Source organism: Canis lupus, chromosome 9, assembly GCF_011100685.1.
Source record: "Canis lupus familiaris isolate Mischka breed German Shepherd chromosome 9, alternate assembly UU_Cfam_GSD_1.0, whole genome shotgun sequence".
NCBI lineage: Eukaryota > Metazoa > Chordata > Mammalia > Carnivora > Canidae > Canis > Canis lupus.
This window is the reverse complement of record NC_049230.1, coordinates 56138843-56155746: the sequence shown is the minus strand read 5'-3', so window position 1 is coordinate 56155746 and position 16904 is coordinate 56138843. Positions and strand designations below refer to the sequence as shown.

Sequence of the window (16904 nt, the reverse complement as noted above, 5' to 3'; positions counted from 1 at the left end):
AAATTGCATCTTTCTTCAATCACAGCAAAAATAAATTAGACATATTGATCAAGTTAGCACACCTCCCTTACAGAGGTGAAAATGAGAAATTCGGCTTTAGCTCGGTGCTTGAAGTAGATCTGCCAACTATATGTGTCCAGTGATTCTACAGTTTTAGCACAAATGGAAGTTAGAACATAAGTACCTGTCTTGCATTTTATGATGGGAGAGAAAAGTGTCTTTAGGAGGCCTTCCAGCCATTGAGTGTTTTCCAGTGTCATGCCACTAGCAGCCTAGATTGATGTTTTGCAGATAGATTGTCTTTGCTCCATGCACTTTTCACAGGTCTCACAAAGTAGCTGCCTGTCAGAGACTGGCAAAGAAATAGAGCAGGTCCCACAGCAGTCTGATCGAAGCCACCAGTGACCTCATTCAGGAACAGCCAGTCTGACGTCGTGTCGCCTCCCTATTCCAAAAGAGTATCTTCCTTATTCAGCAACTATCAAGCACTTTGTGTCCTAGGCATTGGGGACACACCATGAATGAGACAAGTGGGGTTCCTGCGCTCATGAATTGGACATTCTAGTGGAGGGATGAGACAAGGTTATAGCAAACAAATGCGTAACATTTGGGGAAAGAGGGAATCTGCCTTCTTGTGCCCTGATCTGCTTCCTTGACTGCAGAGCCAGCCCAGATCCCAAAAGCTGCTCTTGGTTTGAACAGAGGCAAGAATGACGATTTGCACTTGCTTTAAGATTATTTTCAGCCAACAATCAGGGCAAGGAATAATGTGCAAGATCAAGAATGCAAGGGAATGAGTGTGGCTCCCAGAAACCTTCCAGGTTCCTCTGGGAATTTCACCAGAAGCTCTGTGATCCAAAGGGCAGGTTGGCCTCCTGGAAGGAGCCAGAACTGAGACCTTATTGCATCATTTTGCTGCATGCAGGGGTCTACCTACCAACATGTGAGACAGCACTTAGGCCTCAGTTGCATCCTTTCATGGTCTATTTCTTGCTATATCACTGGGCCTGGCAGTGGTCCCTAATTGGAGCATTGGTCCCCAACTGGAGCACTTGGCTGAGTCCCACTCAGTGGCTGCAGTTGCTTCCTCATGGCCTTCAGCAGGGAGCTGAGAAGGTGGCCATGTTTCTCTTTACTTACCTACCTTAAGACCCAGATACTAGCAACACTCAAGGCACACTGAGGATTTGGGAGTTAACAGCAGAAGAGGAGAAAACTGTAACCTGTCTTCAGTCCAGTAAAAACCCAGGTACCTGCCAAAGCCTCCCTACACAGAGATTTGCTCAGAGACACCCTCCTTGCCACTCCGCCAGGCCCACGCGCCCTCCCAGAAAGCACATGGATGCTGTGAGTCAACCTTTTCCCAGCCACATTCTAAGGCATTTTATCTAGAGCCATGTGAAGTCTGTCTGTTGTATTATTTGATCTTTTGTTTTGAGAGAATTCTTTTTTTTTTTTTTTTGAGAAAACAAAGCTGTTAAATTTTTCATTTGATACCTGTCCAAAGTCTTCTGATCTGTACTCTTCATCTGTCTTTTGAAAACCTTTTTTCAAGTGTCCTGTCCTCATTTATTCCTGTGTGTTCATTTTGGAATTAAAGCAGTTCTGTCTGGGTCTGTGTTTACCCATTAATAACATGGGCAGATTCTCCCTGACTCCCTTCCCCCATCATCTGAGCTGTGGTGAATCCTCTTTCAGAGCTGGCACTGGAGGGCTGGCCTGGATGCTCCTCAGGAAGCAGGAAGGGTCCAGAGGCAGTGGGAATATGCCATCTGTGTTTCCTCCCCCCTCATGCTTTCCTTTCCCTCCCATCAGCCAGGCCCCTGTACATGGGGGGTTTGTGAGCCCATAGCAGGACTCACCTTGAATTTCCTTTTTTTTTTTTTAAAGATTTTATTTATTCATGAGAGACACACAGAGAGAGGCAGAGACACAGGCCGATGGAGAAGCAGGCTCCATGCAGGAAGCCTGATGTGGCACTCGATCCCAGGACTCCAGGATCACGCCCTGGGATGAAGGCAGGTGCCAAACCACTGAGCCACCCAGGGAGCCCCTCACCTTGAATTTCCAAACCCCACCCCACCACCCCCCACTTCAGGGCAAATGGGCCCCTCCAAAGAGGACCTGGGTCAGTGTGGTTTCCTTTGGGCCTTCTTCTGGTGGACTTTTAGCTAATATCTTTGAAGAAGGTCAAATGCTTCTAAGATCTACTTTTTCCTCTCGCCTTCAACCTTTCCCCAGATTAGGCAAGCCCTCCTATTAGCACTCTGGGACAGGGGAAGCAAAAAAGAAGAAACGGCTTTTTCCCAGTGTTGTCCATGCTTCTAGTCCTCATTCCTCCAAATCAGGCATTGTCAGGCCCTTGGAACATTCTTCCTCACGGCCCTCACCTTCCATCAGATAGGCAGAACTCGGTGTTCGCTTTCAATTTGTCCACACCTATTGTATACAGCAGATCCTCAGAGCATGGAATTCAGCCACTCTCTTATTGCAATAAGTTTCTTCTGTATATTGGGCCATTTTTACTTACTTTCATGGGTTCCAGGTAGTTATGCCAATGAACACTTGCTCTGCCATCCTTCCAAGAAATTTCTCAACTGCTAGATATACTCAGTAGTGAGACCATAAGTCTAAAATGTCAGGAGTTTGGGATGCCCAGGTGGCTCAGCAGTTGAGCATCTACCTTCGGCCCAGGGCGTGATCCTGGAGACCTAGGATCGAGTCCTGCATTGGGCACCCTGCACGGAACCTGCTTCTCCCTCTGCCTGTGTCTCTGCCTCTCTCTGTGTCTCTCATGAATAAATAAATGAATAATCTTTTTTAAAAATAATAAAATGTCAGGAGATTAAGAGGAACATACATTTTTGTAAATTGGAAAGTTAAGACTAAAAAAGCTAACAAATGAATAAAAAGATTAAAAATAACAGTGATGGGACGGAATACGAACAGTTAGAAAACGAAGCCCAGGAATTAGCTGAAAGGATGAAAAAGATGAAACTCGCAGAGTAGAGTTATGGCAAAAGGATAAAAGTAAATGATAGCAAAGACTAAAAGAACTAGCATTTAAGTATTTTTAAACAAACTTAGATTCAAGTGCTGGAGAATCACATGCTAAGACAATGAAATATTCTAAGTATTTGAAGATTAAAATAGGTGGAATGTAAGCAATACATAAGGTTATCTCATTCTGTAATGTTCCATATTAAAGATGCACCTGTAGGGGCACCTGGTTAGCTCAGTTGGTGGAACATGTGACTCTTGATCTCAGGGTCATGAGTTCAAGCCCCATATGGGGTGTAGAGATTACTTAAATAAGTAAAACTTTTAAAAAAATGTACTTGTAGTGACTGATATACAGAGATGTTAAGACTGTTTAGGTAGAAAAGCAGGCACAGAACATTGTGCAGTCTGTAAACATACATGTCACACAAAGCTTTGCAGATAAGTAGAGAAAGGATCATTAGGGATCGCATGGCTCTGTTAACCGGAAGTGGTAAGAGAGTGGAGGTGGGGAAGTTGTGGGCCCCGTCAGATCCCCTCAGGTCCCCTCACTATTTCTGGCTTCTTCTCCCCTCTCCTCTCCTCTTCAATATGCTGTGGCTCCAATGCCCACACCAGCCTGAGTCTTCTCAGGTGCGCTGCCCTCACTCCCCTGCAGCTGCTCTGCACATATGGGTAACTGGGGGTTTGCCCCCCAACCCCACCCGTGGCCCTCAGCTCCTTGTCTCAGGCAGGACAACTGAGGCTCAGTCTACCTTGAAGGGCACTGTCCAAAATATAAGGTGAGCCACATAGATGATTTTACATTTTCTAGTAGCCACATTAAAATTAATTCTAATATTAGAACTTTATCTTCAACATGTAATCAATATAGAAATTATTAATGGGATGTCCTAAATCCTTTTTTATGTATATTATCTTCCAAGTCAGTGTGTATTTTATGCTCCCACAGCTCACTTTGCCCACCTATCAGTTGCTCCGTTGTCACATGTGGCCACTTAGGACAGCCCAGCTCACTCAAACCAAAGCCCTCCCTGCAGAGGACTTTGCCTGCAAATGAAACTTCAAGTCCCTGCCCTGCTTCTTCTGTTCCTTTATGGGTTTCTTTTAGGAGCACTCTCTTAAATATTTTGCATGTAAGTTTCTCTTTTTTTGTAATTTAAAAAAATCTAGAAGTTTCAAAAGGAAACAACAACAAAAAAATGTATCTCTCATCCGGAAGCCCTGCTTTGTGGTTTATTGTTAAGGCAGCCATAAACTCTAGGGAGCCTGGGTTTCAGAAGACTTGGGGGCAGAGAGTCCCACTGAGTAAAGAACAACTGATAACATCCCAGAACCTTGGCTTCTTGCCATTTGTCAGATGTGGAAGGCTTGAGCCTTTGATGTCTGTCTAGCTGCGAGATAAGTAGCCTAAAGCCATCCTGGGGTGAGATTATCTGGAAGTCTGGCTCAGGTATGCAGCACACGGATTCTCAGGCCCAGGACAGGCCACGGGGGAAGCTAGGTCACCACTCACAGAGGAGGAATGGCAGAGGAGCCTGACAATAGTGAACTTTTTCTCTTTTAACATGCCTGCAGCCTAGCTGGTACCACTGTAGCAGCTTGGGAGTGGGCAGTGCCTTTCTGGCTTCACATAGCGAGGCTGTATAGACGCCCTTCCTTTGGCATCCAGCTCCGCAGCAGGCTGGTGGTTCCCTATGCAGATGCCACCTCCTCATTGATAATGCTGCCTGAGCCAGTAGGCCTTCTGTGTTTTGCCTTGCCACAGTCTTTATTAAGAAGACATTCTAAAGAGTCCCTTTTGACCAAAGTGCCATCTCAGATGGCATTTTACTTCTATTTTTGCATCTCCAAGTAATTGGATTTAGTTTGCTTATTTGTCTGTCACTGGAGGTAGAGGTGAGGGAAGAAGGCTGGCTGCTAATTGGCTCAGAGAATAATTCCAGTCCAGAGCTGAGATGCCTGTGTTTCCCTAACAAAGCAGCCCCTTAATCCCAGAACTACCTTTCCCACTTTCCTCACTGGGTCCTCAGAGAAAAGAGCAGGCAGGTTGAAGGAACACATTTCTCAATTTATTCTCATGTGCAGCTCATTTATTTATTCAACAGGCTTTTGCTGCTTATGTGCTACATATGCCATTAGTCTTAGAGTGTTGGTTTGGTCCTTCCTGTCTAGTGTTGATGCCCTTTTGGTGGCTCTTCTAGCATATTTTAATTGGAAATAAGTAGAGAAAACCAAGTACTCTTGGATTCACAGAGTGGATAACCTCTAGTTCTTCTCCAAAATCACCCTAGACAGAACTTTCTCTTATTGAACGAATGTTGCCTTTTTCTAAATGAGCCTGTGGCAGCTTGAGTGCTCCCTGGTTCTCCTTCTCCTTCTTCCACTCCTTGACATTGTGGATGACTTTGCTCAGTATGGAGGGATGTGACAGGATTTCATGGGTCCTGGGGTGCATGCCTTCCTCTCCCACATTGAGCAAGGGCATCACTCTGCACAGTGAGGATGGGATGCAGTCTTGGTGGGGTACCTGGGCCTTGGAAGTGCCTTGGCCTCATCGCCTCCTGAGTTCCTAATGGGGCCCGCTTCTAGGTAAGAGTGCCAGAATAGGCCAGTGATTGGCCTGCCATTCCTCTTTCCTGTTCTCAGTACCTTTCCCAACTCCTTCTGCTTCAGCTCGGCACCTCAGCCTCCAGGTCCACTGATGGATCCACTGACGAAAGGGTCCTGTAGGAGTCAGATGGCACAAACCCTTCTGTGGAAAGCCAAGTCGTCTCTCTCCTTTGGCATCCAGCCTCTTCAGACATGGCCAACAAAAGACCCTGAAGTAGAGTCCCAGGTCAACCTGTAAGTAAGTAAAAGAAGCATCATCTTTGGGTCCACGCTCACTCTAACTTGAAATCCCTTAATGCTCAGGAAGCAAATACATTTTAACTTTTCAGGGAGGATAGGGAGGGAGAAGGGATTGGATGTTTTTGGTTCAGAGATTTCTTTTCTGTGAATGATACCCTCCTTGTGTATTTATTTCTTGACTTGGCAGTAGTCACTGAACACCCACTCTGGCCAGGCCCTGTGTCAGGCATGGTGAGCAAAATAGATTCAGGAGATTTGCAGCTCATGGGACAGATAGCCATTCATCAGATAATCATGCAAATAAATTGTGACAAGTGCTATGAAATGTGTTGCCTTGATTCAATAAACATTTACAGAATTTCTTCTGTGTGCCAGAAGCATTTGGGGGATATAAGAGAATAAGACAATGTCCTTATCCTTAAGTAGCAAATCATATCTACAAGGGGGAAAAAAACTCGAATATTATTCAGAAGAAGTAATAAAAATAAGTATAGTATTAACTAATGTGTGAGCAGACTGAAGTCCCATAGGGTGGTAACTGTGTTTTCCTGTTTACTCCTGAATCCTCAAGGCCTTGTTATGATGTACAAAGATATCTGTTGGACAAATGAATAAGAGAATGAAAAGGAGAATATGAGACAGGGTACTTAGTTCTCCAGCGGAATCTGAGGCAGCTAGTTGCAACAATACAATTGACTTAAAAATAAATGAGGTGCCTCATCATTTCAGTGTGACAAATATTTATCAATACCTGCTGTACCCAGTGCTTTTGTGAAGCTAATTCGTATCTGGGGGGAGGGATCAGAATATCCTGTGGAGCATAAACAACCTATGCGAGGCCCACCCCAGAGACTGATTCAGTGGCTCTGGAGTAGGTGAAAGAGGACTCTTCCAGGTGTTTGCCTTCACAAACTTAGAGTCTATCCAGGGAGACAGACAGTAACCAGATAACTCCAGTCCTGCGTGTAAAGAACCAAGTATAAAGGGCTTTAGAAGTAAATACTCTCTACCCCGGGAAGAAAAGGGGTAATAGTTGAGATCAGCCTGGTAGGATGAGCATTGGCCAGGGCAGGAATGGGGGAAGAAGACCACTTTTAACTCAGGGAACTACAGAGTGAAGGCTCAGATCCATGGAAAATATGTTCCAGCAAAGTTGACAGGCGTTAAACCAGGGGTTCTCAATGCTGACTACACGTGAGAATCAACTCTGGGAGCTTTAAGAACAAGGAAGCTTGAGCCATCCCTCCAAGATCCTAGGTCTGGGGTGGGACACAAAGCCCAATGCTTTATAAAGCTCCCCAGGTGATTATCATAAGCCACAAAGGCTGAGAAATGCTGCTTTCACAAAAGTGACCATACCTAATTAAATAAATGCAAAATAGGAGCAGCTTCGATTCCTCACCAAGGGGTCTGAACTTCACATCTTAAGCAATGGGGAATCTTTGATAGCACTTACAATCTGAAGAGATAATGCAGTTTTAAAAGTGCAAGGTCACATCGTTTAGAAAAAATCGTGATTGCCAGTTCCGTCCTGGATTCTTCAAGGAAACCAGGGCGAGTCTAGAGTCACCTCGGGCTTTTCGGAATGACCACCATACTTTCCATAAATGGCCCCTTAATGAGAATATGAGATTGAAACTGAAGCCTAAATTTTCAGTAAATATTGAATTATCTGCACAAAATGATCCTGTTGTTGGCAAGGGAGAGGAGACTGGGCCTCCATCTACCCAGGGTGCAGTGAAGAGAACCGCACGCAGCCCGCTGGCCTGATCTCCCAGCTCTGGGTGAGAGCTGGTCCACACCCGCACGCACGGCGCCGCCTCTTTTCTAGACTACAAGCTCCACAATGCTCCGCGCGCATGACGCAATCCAAGGGGCGGGCAGGGCTTCGGGAGAGCCTATGAGATGCAGCGGGAGCAACGGAGTTACTTAAGGGTGGGACTAGACCCCGGTGATTGGCAGCCGTCCGGCGAGGGTGGCTACAGCGATAAGGGGGCGGTGAACCGAGTCTGGGTGGAGGACTGGACCCCAGACTCAGAGGCCGGACTTGAAACTGACTGTTATCAGGAGGCAGATGTTGGGTTCTCTGGAAAACGGGCTAGAAAGATGAGTCTTTGAGAACCGCGGCCAATCTGGGCCGCTAATTCATTCATTCATTAACTCATTCAACAGTATTTATTACTTGTGCACCAGGCACGTCTGCAAACATCCTCAATACGTTTTCTCATTTGGTCTTCATGAAAAATCCGATAAGGTAGTTACTCCCTTTTACAGATAAGGGAGCTGAAGTCCAGAAGGGTTAAGAGACGGTCCAAGATACACAGTTTGTAAGTGACAGGGCAGGGCTTTTGAACCTAGATTTGTCTAGCTCCGGTACTCAGCCTCAGGGTGCTCAGCCATGCAATCAAGAGCTAAATGTTTAGGTGTCCACAGGGCATCTTGATATATATGAATGTATTTGCATACATATTCAAATGAAGAATATAACAGTAACACCAATCTGAACAGATTCTGATATCAAACAATTCACTGAACACCTTGTGTGCTATGCTGGGCCCTGGGCTAGTAGTCACTGGGTATGCAAAGAAAGCCTCTCCTTCCAGATGAAGGGGGCTGAGGGAATACTCTAGGGCAGTCCAAGGAGGTTTCCCAGTGGAGGGAATTCTTGAAGAATGGAACTTTACCAGGCAGAAGTGGGAGAGGCCTTCCCAGACAGAGGTGACCATATGTGCAAAGGCCAGCAGCATTAAAGCACTCTGGGTGTTTAGAGAACTGTGAAGTCTCATTTGGCCAGTGCCTCTTGAGGAGGGCCAGGCAGTGAGCTTCGGAAAGTAGACAGAAGCTAGTCAACCACTGGCGAGTGGGAGGGCTTAACCACTCACTAAGAAGTTTGGTCTTGAGTCTGTAGGCTGGGGCATAGCATCCATCAGACTTGCTTATTAGAAAAATAACTAGTGTCAGTAGACAGCCAGGTTATAGTAGGACAAGACTGGTGGTAGGGGACCCTATTAGAGTGTCCAGGGAGGAGATATAAGAGTTCTAATGAGTGGCAGGAACCCTGGGATTGATTCAAGGAATATTAGAGGGGAAGATTAAGAGTGCAGGTGGTGGTGTAAGTGACCCTCTGAGTTTTGACTTGGGCAGCTGAGTGGTTGGTCTTGCCATTAATAAGAGGACCTGAGATGAGGCGATGCAAAATCCAAGATAAAATAAGACAAAGATCATTAGATAAATGTCATCAGTACAGAGGAAGGGTACTGTTACATCTCTGGGGGCAGGAGATGCTTAGGAAAGTCACAGTAATATGAAGTGGACCTTGAAAAAGGAGCACCTCCCTTCCTTTTCTTTTTCTTGAATAGACTTTAATAGGCAGGGGCGGGGGTGATATTCTAGATGGCCAGATCTTGGTTTGCCTCTTATGTGGTGCAGTAGTAGGAAGTCTGGAAAGTCAGACTGGGGGCCATATTGTGAAAAATGTTGTACTTAATCCCTGGGCTACTGGTAGACTCTGAATAGTGTCTGAGACACACAAGTGATGATTTGAGCCCTACTTTGGCAAAGTTAATTTCACAGCTGCATACAGGAACAAGGCCAGGAGCCCATTAAGACATGGACTAGGCTGTCTTCTTGGTTTTAAGTTATATAAATCCAACTCAAATTAGTTTAGGCCAAAAAAGGAGAATGTCTGGGTTCATGTAACCAAACTAAGGAAAGGGACCGATCTGGCTTCAGGAATGGCCAGATCCAAGAACTCAAATGCTGCCAGGTCAGTCCATTTCTCTCTCAACTCCCATATCCTCCCAATTCTTAGCCCTGCTTCTCCGTGTCTATTGGCCTCATTGTCTCCTACTGTCTATGAGTTGTCACCATGCAGTGGGTGGTGTGATCTCAGGGAGCATGAAACTTAAGAGGAAAAATCTTTTCCATTCATTGGAAGAACCCTGGGGAAGATCTGGGCCACATATCCATGCCTGGTTTTTTGGGCGAGTATGTTACCAGGGGAAGAGGAGTTAGTTCTTGTTTGCCCTGGTGAGCAGAGCAGCCTTGGAGAAGAAAAGGAATTGTCAGGAGGTAGGAGAACAGGATTCAAATGGGTCACAGAAGCCAGTGGAAGGGTTTCAAGATGCAGAGTGGTCTATGACTGATCACAAAAATAACTTAGGAAGTTTTTTCAAAAACATGGCCCAAGGAACCTATTTAATTGGGATCCCCCATGGTGGGACTCAGGCAGCTGGCTTATGGTGTCTAATGCAACCAAAAACTTGCAGATCGAACTGCAATCTAACAACTGGATGTGATGACCAGGAAGCTGTGGAACACCATTGAAAATCATGCAGTTTCATCTGGGAAGGGAGGGCAGGAGGCAGAGTAGAAGACTGCAATCCTAACTTCTCCCAACTCCTACCTTGTTTCAGGACCATTACTGACCCTAAATGAGGTAAAATTTCTTCCTAGACATGTTTGGTTCAGTAAACTAGGGAAAAACTAAGCAAGGGTATTCAAAAGATGGTTTTCAGAGCCGTTCTGCCTTAAAAGGATGTCAGCCAAAAGCGGAAGGAAGTTTGAAAAGTTAATCATCCCCTCTGAATTATCTTTTACAATCAGTCTTTCCTATGATTCATTACAACATACTACCAAAACGTTGGACTTCTTACAACGTGTAATTCAGATTTCATTTCCCCCACAAGGCTGAATTGGCAGTGATTTACTTTTTGATCTTTTGAGAAAAATTGGCATGTATTTGAAAGAGTTTGTCTTTAAGGCATTATACAAATATTAGGCAGTTTTGTGCTTAGACATTTTTAAAACAGCTTCCAAAACCCTTGAAGGACCTAGTTTGTTCCTGAATGAAAGGCCACTTAAATTTAAAATGCAGTGCTAGAAAGTAAGCTTTTTGGTTTACTGTTGGGGGAAATTCTATTCCCCTGTCCTCATGTTTCCATAGAGAAACTTTCCGTTCTGCTTGCCTAGGGAGAAGAGTTTGGACTGCTAACTTGTCCCTGCTCCCCTTTCCCCTCTTGCTCTTGGAACTTGATTGCCCACAGAGCTTGTATGTTATCTCCTCTCCTGTTTCTATTTGGAAAAATACACCTGAGTCCTCTAGCGGCAGGTGTAGTGGCCCATCTGCCTCAGTCTCCCCTGTTGAAGCTCGACAGTCCTGAAACAGCAGTTCCCCTGGCAACCCTCCAGGCAAATTTCCCTTGAATGGCCTGTTCCAAGGTCTAAACTGGAGGGACAGGGAAGAATAGGAAGCCCATTTGGCTATTGGGCTCAACTACATTTACCAGTAAGACTCTGATAGTAAGGAACTTGATATCCTGACTTCCATTTTCCTAACTCCTGTCACTAACTCTTAGCTGATTCCAAACACAGAGAAGAGAGTGCTCTGATTTACTGATAAGCCCCCACAGCTCCCACGATTGTGAGACAGGCAAGGATTTGTGTAGGGAGTTTGGTGGGGAGTTTTGGGGGTCTGTTTTGGTTTGCTTTGTTTGTTTTTCCTCTCTTGTTCTTGCCTGTCTTAGCAGAGCATCTGGCATGTAGAAAGTGCTCACTAAATATTTGTTGGGTGTTAAGTGAAGGGTGATAGAGCAGAGGTGCCAGCTAGGAGGCTTCTGTCTGCAATGATGAAGGTCTGAGCTAATGCAGAGAACGTGGAAATGGGGAAGGAGAGGAGGAGTGAGGGATGAAAGACATTGTGGAATTCTACACACACCCATAGGTGCAAAATGGTATACAAGGCTAAACATTGCAGCAGTATTAGCAATAGCAAAAGATTGAAAACCATTACCTAGGGAATCAGTTAAACAAAATATGATGCATCCACTCAGAGGAATACTTTGTGGCCATAAGAAAGAATACAGGAGGGATCCCTGGGTGGCGCAGCGGTTTGGCGCCTGCCTTTGGCCCAGGGCGCGATCCTGGAGACCCAGGATCGAGTCCCACGTCGGGCTCCCGGTGCATGGAGCCTGCTTCTCCCTCTGCCTGTGTCTCCGCCTCTCTCTATATATCTGTGAGTGACTATCATAAATAAATAAAAATTAAAAAAAAAAAAGAAAGAATACAGGACCTTTTTTTTGGTACTGATTTGAAAAGATCTCCAAGATACATTAAATGAAAAAATATAACAAAAACAAGGAGTAGAATTGTGTATAACATGCTACCATTTGTGTGGAAAAAAGGGAAAAGGGAATATGCATTTTTCTTTGTCAATGGTTAAGCATCTCTGGGAGATATACAAGAGGAAATAGGGGACTGAAGGGGTAAGAGAAAGGGAGGCTTTCCCTGTACAACCTTTTATCTTTGTGGGTTTTGAACCAAGGTGAGTGTATTCTCTCTTCAAAGAATAAAATACAAATACACAGATACAAGCATACAACTTTCAAAAGCAATGCTATGCAGGCAGCAACAACAGCACCCAGTGATCCACCCAGTGCTGGATGGGAGGGGAGTTAGGGGTGATTGCCCTGAACCTTGTACATTGAATGACTGGGGAAAAGGTGGCAGTTTGCTAAGCCACACGTGGGAGTGGATGTGAGTGTGGTCAGTGCCTGGGTGTCTGTGGAACTAGGGCCCACACCTGGAAGTCCAAGTTTGCAGTTAGAGAGAAAGATCCAAATTGGAGCTTTGGTTTGGGGAGTTGTTAGCTTAGAGCTAATATTTAACAGCACAGGAGTAGTAAGATCCCCAGGAAGGGAGGTGGCCTGAATCAGAAGGAGAGGCTCTTCACTGATCAAGCTAGGCATGGAGTTAAAAATTGCATTGCTGCTTCGTGTGATCTAAGAACCAGGAGGAATACGGTCTCACTCTGCCAGGACATCCTGGCCCTTTCTCAGGAACTAAAGTTGCATGTGCCCTACTCACCCCGGAGTTCAGCAGCCCCTGGAGGAGTAACAGCTAAACGCAATCAGGTTTCCTAAGAGGTTATCCATTGCTAAGAATTGTATTCCTTTGACTATTCGAGTTTTCTATTTTTCAAATTTTATGGTCCTCAAGGGCCAGCAACCCATTTTTGGTGCTCACCTCATCTCAAAGTACAGTACAGAACACTTTAAGGACACACTATAAATAGTGACTAGATAGTATTATTTTTTTTAATCGTTGCTCTTATGGATCAAAAGAAAATAATTTAGGCTGCCCTGCCCTAAATTCACCTAGCTAACAGTCATATTTATAAGTCTCATTTTAGCCTTGGAAGCAGACTTGTTTTCTTGACATCTTCTATAGTAATAAATATTCTTATTAAAAATACTCTGCCTCCTACATTTCTGTAAGTTTGGTTTATGTATTACTTTGCTTTCTTTAAAGCTCTTTCTCACCCTTGGCTTCATAGTCTCATTTTCTTAGACTATCTCAGAATCAGAGTAGCTTAGCAAAGTCAATGTTTTAGAAAGCCTTTCAAAATATAGTTTGACCTTAAAAGCACAAAGTAAGCTGCGTTTCTTCCTTCCTCAATGTGGTCTGAATGTGCTTGCAGGAAAACTGAGCACAGATAAGCATGGAATGGATCTAAATTGATCCAGAAAATTAGAAGGACAATACAGAGATCACTTAAAATGTAACCTGGACTTCCCCCACTCCCCTCTCCTAGGTCACCTCAAGGTAAAATTCAGTCAGTTCCAGAGCATTTATTTCTATGCTTGAGACGAAATTTTTCATATGTTGGTATTGGCTATGAAGGGGATCAGAATATGCCACCCCAAAATATGCTACTTTGGCATAAAGATTATTTTGAGGCTGAAGGCAATGGGGAAAAACACACAGGAAGAACTCTCTGCCCTCCCTGTATCTTCTTAAAAGCACGGCAAAAATTTCCCTTTGTAAAGGTGCCCCCTCTCTTCTCCTGTATCTAGAGGGAGAGAACAACCCTTATCACCAGAGACAGAGAAGGCATCAGATGAGTTTGCATAAAAAAGCTTTACTAAATAATTTGTATCTACCATTAGTTTTGCCCCTTACTATCTTATCATGATTTACCACTCTTAGAAGCCTCAAATCCTTCTTTTGTCTAGTCACTTCTCCACAATTTATTGAAAAAGGGTATAGAACCCCCTGAGTCTAACTGCTTCTTTGAGTTTTCTCCTCTGTGGAGCACTAGCACACATAAAATAAAAAAAGTAAACATCTATGCCTTGATTTCTGTTAATCTTTTTGTCTGTTTAGGCCTCAATTTCAGAACCTAAGAGGATAGAGGAAAAATTTTTCCTCCCCAACAGCTGCGTTCTTAAAGTGTGAAAATTTTAGACTACAACAAATTCTAGCTTGTCACAGAGACTTTTTTCTTTGTGTTGTTCTTTAAGCATACATACATCTTCGTAATGAGAAGCATGGAGCACAACCTATTTAGTCAAAGAGTTCCTGTGCTAAAACTAGAAATCATGCTAAGTGCTTCTTCATATGTATTTTTTAAAATATTTTATTTATTTATTTGACAGAGAGAGTACAAGTAGGGGGAGCGGCAAGCAGAGGGAGAGGCAGAGTCCCCACTGAGCAGGAAGCCTGATGGAGGGGCTCAATCCCAGGATCCCAGGATCATGACCTGAGCCAAAGGCAGACACTTAACTGACTCAGCCACCCGGGGACCCCATGTGTATTTTCTCATTAAACCCAATAGCCCTATGAGGAAGATACCATGGTTATTGGTATTTGTTGAATTAATTCATTAATCAAGCCCATTTTACAGTTTCAAAACTGAGGACTCATGAAGGAGCGATCAAGCAGTGAACTAATGGTGGGCGACAGGGCTAAGTAAATACAGGCAATGCTTATGCACATAAAGTTTCTCTGTACATATGGATATTTAAGTTTAGGGTCAGAGTTCTATGTTTTCTCTCTATGACTTTTTAAAGAATTTTTTGTGCCATAATTTACATGCAATAAACTGCAAGGACCTTAAGTATACAGTGGGATGAATTTGGCACTTGTACCTGATCCACTTTTTAATGTTACAGCACCTGTCACTTGCACTTAATCGTATTACCTGCTTATTGAAAGACACCAGCTACCAGGCATAGGAAACAGGAACTTCATGAACTGATGGCTAGTAAATGAGGTCACCATTCTTCCATTGCGATGGCTCCCATAGCGTTTGCTTTGTTTGCTCATATTACTGGCATCATATTAATCTCTGAAATGAATTTTCTCATATTAATCTGAGGCAACATTTATAATATTCTTATGTCTGACTCAAGACAAATTTCATGAATATGCTGTCTAATGGAGTTCGCTTCCAGCAGCAGCTGATAGTGAAATTGAGAGCACATGGGGGTGCTCTCCAAGGTTGACCCTAGAGAAAGTTATGAAACAGCCTATGTATTCACCCTACCCAATCTAGCTCCTGTGTTACTCCTGGCCCCTGGTAAAGAAGAAAAGCCCTAGGAGACAGGATGGCTCTCCTCAGATATTTGAAGGGCTTTCCTATAGCCTTTGTTTTATATGGCCCCAAAGAGTGAGCTGGCTTATTTTCATTCATTCATTCATTCTTACACAACCCCACTAAGAGCTGACTCTGTACCAGGTATTATGTTAAGTGCTGAGGTTTTGCATTGAACAAAACCAAGGAAGATCCTGCCCCTACCAAGTTTATACTCTAATGGAAGAGGCAGGTGTTAATCTAACTCCTCCTTTAGAATTTCTAGCCTGAGAGCAGAAGGTGGGTCAGGAAGAAGGAGGTGTTTGGAAAGAGCATTATAGATCCTAAGATGAGAAACCCAGAAGCTGCTCATGAGCTGAAGAAAAGGAAGAAAGGCAAAGTGGCTGAAGTGTTCAGAGGAAGGGGAGCAGGCTCCACCCCACAGTGATGGGGATGTGTGGAGGGTGGCCTGTGATGGTAAAGAAATTGTAGAAGAGTGAAAGTGTAAAGATGTAGGACCAGCTGGTGAAAATCCAGGTGTGAGGGACTTTAATTCACTTTAATAGCCAGAAATGGAGGAAAACTTTAATAGCCAAAAGGAGAAAACTTTAATAGCCAGAATGGAGGGCCTTGGGGCATACCATGTTTATGATCACTAATGGTATGGAAGTACAGAGTATCTGGTAGAGAATACACAATCACAGATAACAGATTGGACCCCATATGGTCCCCAAATCTGTGGCGCTGGAGGTCTCTGGAAGTCTCTTCACCCTAAGACTGTATGATGAGGAAACAGGAAGACTGAGGAGGCTGTTGCTGGCATCTGGGATTCAGACAATGAGGACCTGCTGGACGGAGGGACTGGGCTGGCTGAGGAGGGGGATGGTCACCAGTGATGTTCGAGGATGGACAGCAGAGCTTGAAAGGGAGATGTCAACAGCGATTCATTCCATAGCTTGGAGATTGTGAAAATAATTGAGTGCTGGTGGAAGTGAGAAACCACTTGTTGGATCGGTTTCAGAAAAACAACACTGACCTCTGATGCTTCTGGGACAAGTAGGGAAGGTAACCGAGCATACATCAAGCCCATACTTATAAATTTGAGATTTGTCAGTAATATCGATGCCCTAAAAGTGAAGTCCTTCAAAAGATGGACTTTAGGGAGCACTTCATGTTTGGGAACTAAAAGAGAAAGAATGAGCCAGTGAAAGAGGCAGAGATGAAATGGTTCTATAGGGTTCTGTAGAGGAGATGCCTTCCTTTGACACCTAGTGGGTAGGAAATGGGTCTACCAGCATTCCTCAGGCCATCTTTGGGATTTATTTTGGTTAAAAATACAGGTGCCTTGGTGGCTCAGTCAGTTAAGCATCTGCCTTTGGCTCAGGTCATGATCTTAGAGTTCTGGGATTGAGCCCCACATCAGGTTCCCTGTTCAGCAGAGAGCCTACATTTCTCTCTGTCTCTGCCCTTCCCCTCTGCTCATGCTCTGTCTCAAATTAAAAAAAAAAAAACATCCTAAAGATATGGGTGCTTAGATCCCACTCCTGAAGATTCTGATAGAGGAGGTTTGGGGTAGGGACTGGGTATTTATATATTTAGGTGAATTTTTTTTTTAAGATTTTATTTATTTATTCATGGGAGACACACAGAGAGAGGCAGAGACACAGGAAGAGGGAGAAGCAGGCTCCCTGCAGGGAGC

General features: G+C 44.2%; 1 protein-coding gene across 4 annotated transcripts in view; it reads left to right on the top strand.

Moving 5' to 3' along the window:
- The window catches only part of GARNL3 (GTPase activating Rap/RanGAP domain like 3), a 146765-nt gene that overhangs the window by 10516 nt on the left and 119345 nt on the right, over nucleotides 1-16904 (top strand). For all 4 annotated transcript variants that reach the window (XM_038549297.1, XM_038549295.1, XM_038549296.1 and 1 more), the window contains exon 2: nucleotides 5677-5847. In XM_038549297.1, the coding sequence (XP_038405225.1) occupies nucleotides 5705-5847 (143 nt within the window). In that variant the 5' untranslated portion in view covers nucleotides 5677-5704. The remainder of the gene's footprint in view (nucleotides 1-5676; nucleotides 5848-16904) is intronic.